We start from the raw sequence: 9,939 nt of genomic DNA, 5'->3' as shown, positions 1-9,939 counted from the left end.
TGAAGCGGCTCACGCGTATGTCTAAAAAAGTCAACAGCCCGCTTTTCAAAACATTATTAAGAAAATTCGGGAAACAAAACTAGGTCTCAATTGTCTTGGTTACCATTGTTTCACTTGCTTGCAAATTAAATTCAAACAATTCAAAGCAGACATTTACCATAAAGTAGAATTGAAAAATGGGTTCTCAAAGGTGTGTTAGTCGAATGTTTAAACCCGAAATTAGGGTTAATATCCCGGATCGTCATCCAGATCCGAAGAGTCCCAGTTCTCCTGTCCGAACATCTCCTCCCCTGGTTCCGAACTGGTGACGTCACTAACTGGGTCTTCTCTGGGTCTGCCCTGTCTGATGGCATCCCTCTGTTTCTTCCTGAATCTCTTCTCTTTTCTCAGCTGGCTCTGCTGGGCAAACGCTCTCTCTTCGGCAGCTTCTCGTTCACGCTGCTCTCGAGGAATCTTAACATCAAGTTCAATCACGGATCCTGTTGGGGTATTTCCTTATGTTTCCCGGCTCAAAACTGGGTGTTTATTTAGAGATCTCGATATATACTTTCAATTGTCTTTTTGGGTCAATTCTGCCCTCCCAAAGCTTAGTGGGCATAAAACTACAGTAAAAATAAAACAACGTGCTATATGACAATAATTTGCTGGGTGGGGGGAGGGGGGGGGGACAGAATGCTTTCATTTTTTATTTGCTCAATCCCCCACGTCATAATCCGGATCTTTTCAATTTGTACCTCCAAGCTTAGCGGGTCCAAGCTCAGTTGGGGGGGGGGGGGGGGGGGTTTGTTTCGGGTGGGCGAAAATATTGCAGAATTACTTCACGTACGAGCAGCTTTCTCGAATTGAAATTAAAACTTTCATAATCCATCTGCCACTTTTTTCCAGCCCAGTTTGGGATCTAGAAATTTACCATCCTAACCCCATTGACTATCACCGTTCTATCATCATCGGGATTGTTTGGTTGTCCTCTGTTTTTTTTTGATTTCGGAAAAACGAGAACAAAAAAATCCCTTCACCCTCTCATTAACATAAGTAAATTTTTCCCATTAGTGAACATATAACCATAATCCCCCCCAACTTTGTTTAATCGCGCATGAGCTATTTTAAACAAAAATTTGCAAAATATAACAACATAAATGTGGTGAATTTCTACCTGAGAGAAGGTAGGGAAGTGTTCGAGAAAAGGGGTATAATGTCTAACTTACCCATGTGTATGGCTCTCTGTTGTAAAGTTTCTTGTTTCTGTGGGAATACTTCCCGTGTCTCGTGGCCTTACTCAAGTCCAGAGGTGCTGGCTTCTTGATTGGTCTGGTGACTCTGGTTGGCTGCCTATTGTACGTTATGGGTGAAGTGGGTTTGGGTAACCGACCTTCTGCCTGTTTACAAACATAAACAGACAAATGTCTGAAGAATTGCTCTTGAACTCTTTATTTAATTTGCTTCATTTTGCTCTTCCTGACAGATTTTCTCAAGGAAATTTGTTTTGTTTTGAGATAAAAAATAAGTCTTGGAGAGTCAAAAGATCCTTTTGAATTACCTTTTGCACACAGAGAGGTTAAAACGCCAGTTATAACCAAATGAAAACCTTCAAACAACATCGGTCGTTTCATTTTCAATATAAAACGATGCAATTTAATTTTTTCATAAAAACAGGCTGCCGAAATTTAGTTCCATCCGCCTAAATTTGAGTGCAAAAATGGTTTTATATTCAGCAAAATGAAAACACAGCTACATCTTTTTGTCAATTAACAAGTAAAAAATAAAATTTAACAAAAGTGGGCCAGTGGAAAAAAATTCCACCAAACAAAAAAAAGTTGTCTATGAATGAAAACTCATTATTACATACAAAACGAACAGAATGTAATTATGTACATAAATTGAATCATTTCATTTAATGTCTGCGTTTTAAACCAGTCTTGTTTTTTACAATGCAACTTTTTGTAGGACCCCATAAACTAGCTTGTTTCAAAGACATAATGACATAGATTTTTTACATTAGCTGTAAAAAAATTACGAAGTAAAGGAGTTTCTAATGCTCTCAAAGCAAACAAGGTAATTTTTATGCTTAAATTTTGTCTTTTTGTCCTCAGAGTTCAATTAATTTTTCCAATGATTTAATTAGGGACCCGGTCATTAATTTCATCAGCCAATAAATTGGGTGGAACGTTTCTGCTGTGAGACACAATTTATGCTAATCTTCTTTACTGTGATTCCCTAGTCGCGACAGGATGTTAATCTTGCAAGATCCTCTGAGATGCTTTCAAGATTAACATCCTCTTGCAAGATCTCCCAAGATTAGCATCGAAGAACCTTCCTTATTGAATCGTTCCATGGTGTTGCCAGGAAGGTTAAAGCAACCACACTCAAACATTTCTTACCCTCTCTTCTACAAGTCAGTTGATTCTGCTACGCCGCAACCGATTTTATATTAGCAACTTCGGAGCACTAGAGATCACGCAAAAATGATGAACGAAAGCGTAAAAAAGTCACTTGAGAAGCCAAAGAATGTTCTAGAAGAAAAGCGCAAAATTGTCAAGCGAAAGCTTTAAATAAAAAAAAAACACACAATAATTGCTATGAACTGCGTTCAAGAGCAAGAATTATCGCGACTTTTTAATTTACAATTCTGAGAACGCAGAATAACAAACCAATCATTATGACCTCGATAACAGTATATCTCAAAAATTATTTCTCTGCCCAAAACAGGTAGGGGCCCAGTCGTCGAAATGGCATCGAGCACGCACCACCGAGGTTGGCCCTGCCAAAACAGACGAAATATAGGACTTTCGCTACCCTGAGCCAGACCGAACAGATTTTCGTCAAAACCATGCCCAAAATGAAAGGACTAAACATCGTGGGCAATATCGGACAGGTCCAACGACAGACCCTGATTTGAACAACTCTGGTTTAAAATTCAATTAAAGCATCGAAGATATAAGATTTCAATGGGTATCTGCTTCTCCTGAGCTTGAATACAACTTGACTTAAAAGCTTCAATTGGTTATGAGTTCTTCCTGGTAGTAACGCGAGTGCGACGCCCTAAACTCATTTGAGGTTCCAGGCGAGCAAATGCGAAAACGTGAAAATCATTCCGACTCACATCGGACAAATTGATTGGCGAAATATTAGTTCCGTCAGAAGCCAGCTGTGGGTAATTGAGTAACCGCCCAATAACCGCCCTTAACACAATAAATATGTCTCTCAAACAGTTTAGTGGATCGCATTCTTAGAGAGTAGTGCGCTAGAAATACACAGAATCAAGCTAAAAATTAAATCTTAAAAACCATTGATTTATACTACAAATTATGCTATGTGTGTCTGAAACCTGCAAATGAGCCAGGGCTTGTATAATCACATTACACTCTTATTTAAGTTGCTTTGTCGGAAAAACAAATGTTTTGAATTTCTGAAAAGAATGTGCATATTTTAAATGCATTATTTTTAAAATTTATGCAAAAACATCTGGGAAAATTAAATGGAAAAATATTTATAAAAAATTTTCAAAACATGGAAAAAAGTTTACAGCAATTAAAACAGAACAAATCGATTGTTTATTCTGTGCTTTCTAAGAGTTTAAAGAACACGCCAGTTTTTTCTCAAAGTGCTAATTTTACGTCACAAAGCTCCCTTAGTCAACGTTATGTGTTGATGTGATACCTCATCAACTCAAAAATTGTCTTTCAAAGTCTTTCAAAATTTGTCTTGTCTTTTCATATTTTTCAACCATCTATCGGCAACTTTACGACTACATTAGCTATTATTTTGCATCAATTCGTTAGCTAACGCTCTTCATAATCATTTTGGGAATTGCTGAAAATTCAGAACCAAAGAAACTCAGTCTTGACATTTCCACAGTTTTTTGTTTGATAATGTTTTATTGTTGAAACCAGGAAAAAAAATACTCAATGAAAATGTGAAGATATAATGCGGCAAATTTTAAAACCATGCTGGCAGCTCTCTTGTGCGCAGCTGTTTTTAATTTTTCGTTTGAAAAAATTAAACATACTCACTAGTGTTAGATGATATGTAAGGGGAAAGGGAAGGGGCAGAGAAGGGGTAGCGGTGAGGGCAGTTGGGTACTGGTGGAATAGGGGAAGTGGTTGGGGTGAATTGGTGGGATGAAATTATGACGAAAATATGTGTCTTGCACTGCTTCGCATATCGAGCAACTTTTCAGCCAGGAGAATTACCCAAAGCGAGCTTTACGCCCTCAAATTTGTACCCTTTTATTATGATTTCAGGCTAAAAAGTCAAACAAAAATTTGATCAAGCAAAAATTGATAAGACAGGAGAACTAATATAGTCACCACAAACTTCTTTTGAGGGCAATTAAACGCTCTATTTTGACTATTAATTTTCGACTATTAATTTTCGACTATTAATTTCCAATTTTGTATTATATAAGAAAAAATTCCCTACATTTGTTGATTGGTTACTCAAAACGCTGCAGACATTGACTTTTTTTCTCAGCAAGCGAGAATAAGTTTTACTATTTTGAACTGGGTATTAAATTCCATAAAGGTTTTCTGCTAAACCTTCTGCTTACTAGAAATTTTTTAAATTTAAACCATAGAGGGTGCAAAAAAATTCATTCCAAGCAAAATTTGAATTTACAATTATAAATGAAGCCTTTATCAAATTTTGTTTAATTATCGCTGTTTTTGTTCATTTTAAATGCTTATTACGTAACCGTGGACAACTAACATCAAGCAAATTGCTCTAAAATGACTGGCGAACAGTTGGTTTTTTCAGTTGCTTCTGGGGTGAAAGGAAGCTAGCTTATGTGAGAGTCAAAGGCAAGTCGAGAAATAGTTGGCTCAAATGAATGGAGAGGGTTTTAGTGATTGGCGTTGATCACGGAGTGGGTGTAGCAATGTGGGCTGAGCATGCAGTCTTTAAGATTGAGAGGGTGGATTGACTCAATAAACCGTTGAGTATAAACCGAAAAAATAGACCTTTAAAGCCCTTTGGGCCTCTCATGTTTACCTTAACTTTGAGGACGATAAAAAACGATTTTGTAGACAATGGAACCTATCAGAGATGTTGGTAGTGCAAAAAACAGCATTAAAAAGAAATACCAAAGCACTCAAATATTCGCCACAAACTTCGAGAAACTGAAAACATTCGGTGAAATTTCGGTGAGTTGCATACATAGAGTCTAATAAGCCGAAGGGCTCTGTGATACATATGGATACCTAAATATATATCGAAACCTTTATGTGTACTAAATTATTTACCCTCTATATCTATAATTATATCATGTGTTTTATAAACTAAAAGTTATGACTTCTATTTATTCACCTATACTAATATTCCCGATAGTCTACTAAATTATTTCATATTTTGTTCATATCGATTTATTACTAGTAATCATAATCTCAGTTAGTCAATCTGAATTCAAGTTACTCTGCATTTTCTCTTCATAACCCTAAGTTAATCTTAGCAGTGGATCCGCGTCGCGTTTCCAATAAAAATAATTCACGATACACAAATAGTTGTGTATTTGACCAGCACTTGCTACTCAATTCTTAAGACAAAGCATTCGCACCGCGAATCCTAAATTATTCAGTAATAAAAGATATAACATGGCGCAGTCAGCGACAAAGGACAGCGGCAAATCCCCACTTGGAATTCAACCCTTTTGGGAAAAGGCGACACTAGAACCCCCAATTCGCTGGGAGTTTTGAATACAGTTGAAACTCGCAATCCTCGCTAGAGAAGGAATTGAAGTGGACCTTCTCTTGGTAGACCCTCCAGAACATGTACTCCTGCCTCCTGAACCAGCATATGAGGATGCAGTGGACAACCCGACGGCGCAATCAGAACGAGACCGACGTACCCGCAATGAGCAGGCAAAAACAGCGTGGAAAAACCAATGTCAACGTGTCATGACAATCGGCGTACTTTGTGGTGACAAAACATGGAAGTTATGTGATCGAAAAGCATCCTCTCTGATGTATTTGAGCTTAGGCATGGAGGGGCGCCGTGTATTCAACTCAAAAAATTCAACCATTAACCTCGAAACAATCTCAACGAAGGATTTTTGGGACGTTCTAAATACAACCTTCATTCGGATCCATAATATAACCTTCGATAGATACCTCTTCCTCACAAGAAAACAACAAAAGGGAGAACCTATTGAGAAGTTCTATGGACATCTCAAAGAACTTTCGGAAAACTGTGACCTAGGAGATAAAGGGGACACTATCATCCGGGATGTCTTTATCGCGAATATGCAAAATGAAGACATTCAGAAGGAACTTCTTAAAGAAACAGTAGACCCAGAAAAAGCATTGGCAATAGCAATTAATATTGAGATGGGTACACTCAACCAACTAAAAATGAACGCAAGCAAAACTGAATCACAGTCAACGGTTAACCAAGTACAACGGACACGTATCGCAAATGCTACCCCTTTCTCCAATATGAATACAACCGCACGGAAAAAGCCTACAACCTGTCATTTCTGTGGATCTAACTGGACCTCCGACCATCGCAATAAATGTCCCGCTCGGGGAAAAAGATGCAATAACTGTGGTATTGAGAACCACTTCGCAAAGGTTTGTCGCAAACCTAAAGATCCCAATTCGTACCCAAAACCTAGACCGCGAGTCAATAACGTAGAAAAAGACGATCAAAATGAAGATGTCAATCAAATTTTGGCCAATTTTGATCCCGATTTGGAGTCAAACTATTCTTCAGATGAAGATAACTGTGTAGCAGTCATATCTTCAACAGATTCCGCAACTTCGGTGGACGCAACCAACCTTCCTGTAACCCTCGGCAATACATCAACAAAGGTTTTGGTGGATTCGGGCAGCGTATGTACAATAATCAATGAATCCTTGGCGAACTCAATCATTTCCCATGATCCTAAATCAAAGTGGATACGCGAAGCGAATCCTAAACAATTGAAAACATTTTCAAATGAACCTATTCATACGGTGGGCATCCTCCAAACTTCCATTCAAAGCAGCAATTGGTACGCGAATCCAATCGAAATTCAAGTAGTGGCGGATGGACATCGCTCTCTATTGGGTAGAGATTTGTTTCCAGCTCTTGGAATTTCAATACATCAATCAAGCAATCAAGTAACAATCAATCAGGTAGATCAAGAATATTGCCCAATCAAAAAACAGATTGCTATTGATTACCCCGACTTAATCTCCAGAATTGGTAAGTCTAAAGTACATACAGTTCGTTCAAAATTCCACAAACATTATACCCCATCACATCAAAAAGGCCGACGTGTTCCTATAAATTTGTTAGACAAAGTATCCGCTGAACTAATGAAACTTTCTGAACAAGGACACATTGAAAATTTACAAGAATGTTCGGATAAAAACTTCATTTCTCCCATTGTAATTACGGTCAAAAAGGACAAATCTGTAAAATTAGCTCTTGATTCGAAAATATTAAACAAAGCGATCCACAAAAACAAGTATCAAATGCCAAACATAGATAGCCTCATCGATTCAATTTCACAACATATTAATAACTCAAATCTGGGAGATAAAGTATATTTTTCAACAATCGATCTAAAATACGCCTGTAGTCAATTAAAGCTACATCCCGATACGGCACGTCACTGTAATTTTAATATCATTTGCGGCGAAGCAACGGGTACGTATCGTTTTAAAACGGGATTTTATGGCCTTACAGATATGCCGACCGAGTTTCAAAAGGCAATGGATTACACATTGGTTGGGCTGACTAACACATACTGTTTTCTGGATGACATAATCGTAGTTAGCAAAGGCACCCAGGAATCGCACCTCAAATACGTATCCAAACTGTCTCCAAAATGTCTCCAAAAACAACAAAATGTCTCCAAAAACTTGAAGCAGACAATCTTAGAATTAATTTAAGCAAATGCCACTTCGCAAAACATCAAATAAATTGGCTTGGTTTTACATTTTCACAAAGTGGTGTTAAACCTATCGAATCTAAAACAGCGGCAATTGCGGAAATTAAAGCCCCAAAAACATTGAAACAATTACGGTCATTTTTAGGTAGTGTTCATCATCTAAGCAAATTTATACCTAATCTTGCCAAAAAATGTCACCCTCTTCGACCCTTATTAAAGAAAAACGAAAAATTTATTTGGAATGAGAATCATCAATCACATTTTGAACATATCAAAACTGTTATTGCAAACGCTACGGAAAATACTCATTTTAATCCAACACTGGAAACGCGCATCAAATGCGATGCATCCCGCCAAGGTTTAGGCGCTGCACTCGAACAATTAGATTGCGAAGGGTGGAAAAAAATAGCTTTCGCATCTCGTTTTCTTAATAGCAATGAAGAACGTTATAGTGTAAATGAACTCGAATTACTTGGGGTGGTTTGGGCCATCGAATATTTTAAATATTATCTATTTGGGAAAACCTTCACCGTTTTAACAGATCACAAAGCACTTCTTTCAGTCTTAAAATCACACCGCTCTAATAAATCTTACAACAGTAGATTAACACGATGGATTGACCGTTTGTTACCATTTGATTTTAATATTGAACATAATCCTGGTACCCGAATGGGCTTAGTTGATTATATTTCGCGACAACCAAATCAGAACGCTAAAAGTGTCAATCAATATGATGAGGAATTTATGGTAGCAACAATTTCCCGTATTCGCGACGCGATTACATCTTTATTTAGTAACGCAAATAAAATTCCTTTCCAAAAGCGGCACATAACTAGTAATTATAAGCAACAAGTACACCCGACGCAAGCCCACTCTTGCAAACCTGCTAAAATTAGCGCGCATAATTCGAATGCCTCAATTAATTCACTCATTCCTCGAGCACAAGTAAACAATTACAATTCTGAATTCATTTCAAACTTTAATTGCCCTGCAAATCAACTGCTTCAATCTGATACCACACCCGCATCGCGAATCCAGTCGCAAAATTCTAATTGCAATTTGATAGCTAGCTCCACACAACAGGTACTTGATATCAACATGTCAGCAAAAGAGGCACCACAAAGCAACCCATCAACTTCACCACACACCCCAAGAGTGACATTTCGCACCCAATCCACCCCCATTTCATCTACCAGAGCCGGACCCAGCAACACCCAAGCATCATCATCACCAGAGGACTATGACCTTGAGCTCTCACGGGAAGAGGTATTCGAAAACAATCTAAACCAACTCTTCACTAAATCCTTCCTGGCGGTACTCACAAGCAAAGACGCGGTGTTGAAAGAGATCCGCGATTGTGTAATGCAGGATGACGAGGCCCGCTGTAAAGAAGTGAGCACATACATCCACTCCTTCTCGAAGGATCTACACGTGAAATCTGGGTGTCTGTGTGTTGACCAACGTGTGGCCATTCCGAATTCTATTAAGGAGGCGGTGCTCGAATCCATTCACATGACGCACCCGGGTAGTTGGGGGATGATATCTCTCTCTCAATATGCATGGTGGCCCTACATGCATAGGGAAATTTTAGCAAAAACATCCGATTGCGCCCCGTGTACGGATATTGGTAAGAATCTGAAACCTATTATACCAAAATCTAAATGGCACCCACACAAAGCTTGTCAAGAACCAAACGAAGAAATACAGATTGATTTTGGGGGTCCGATAATTAATGATAAAGACAAAGACATTTACTTCTTAACATGTATTGACCGTTATTCAAAATATCCAACTGTTAGAATATTCGAAAATGCTAATGGGGTAAACGTTGTAAAATTTCTTCGTGATTATGCATATACTCATGGAATCCCGCGAACGATACGCTTAGACCAAGCAACTTGTCTTGTAGGTAAACAAGTTACAAATTATTGTAACGAAAATAATATCGACATTCTCGACGCTCCGGTCGGTGATCATAGAGCTATTGGATTGGTGGAGCGAATGATCCAAACAATTAAAAGACGTTTAGCCTGCATGAAAGCCGAAAATAAAGATACATTTTCCACAGCTAA

The 9,939-nt window shown here is 38.2% G+C and overlaps 1 protein-coding gene across 2 annotated transcripts in view; it reads right to left on the bottom strand.

The window, feature by feature from the left end:
- Positions 1–65: 65 nt before the first annotated feature.
- The window catches only part of LOC142349210 (uncharacterized), a 96,470-nt gene continuing 86,596 nt past the window's right edge, over positions 66–9,939 (bottom strand). For both annotated transcript variants that reach the window (XM_075400623.1, XM_075400622.1), the window contains 2 exons: positions 1,206–1,376; positions 66–453 (listed from right to left, as the gene is read on the bottom strand). In XM_075400623.1, coding sequence (XP_075256738.1) covers positions 226–453; positions 1,206–1,376 — 399 coding nt within the window. In that variant the 3' untranslated portion in view covers positions 66–225. The remainder of the gene's footprint in view (positions 454–1,205; positions 1,377–9,939) is intronic.

The sequence above is a fragment of the Convolutriloba macropyga genome, chromosome 11, assembly GCF_964194025.1.
Source record: "Convolutriloba macropyga chromosome 11, txConMacr16.3, whole genome shotgun sequence".
In the NCBI taxonomy this organism is placed as follows: domain Eukaryota; kingdom Metazoa; phylum Xenacoelomorpha; order Acoela; family Convolutidae; genus Convolutriloba; species Convolutriloba macropyga.
The sequence above is the reverse complement of the archived record's forward strand: the minus strand, read 5'-3'. Positions and strand labels throughout refer to the sequence as shown.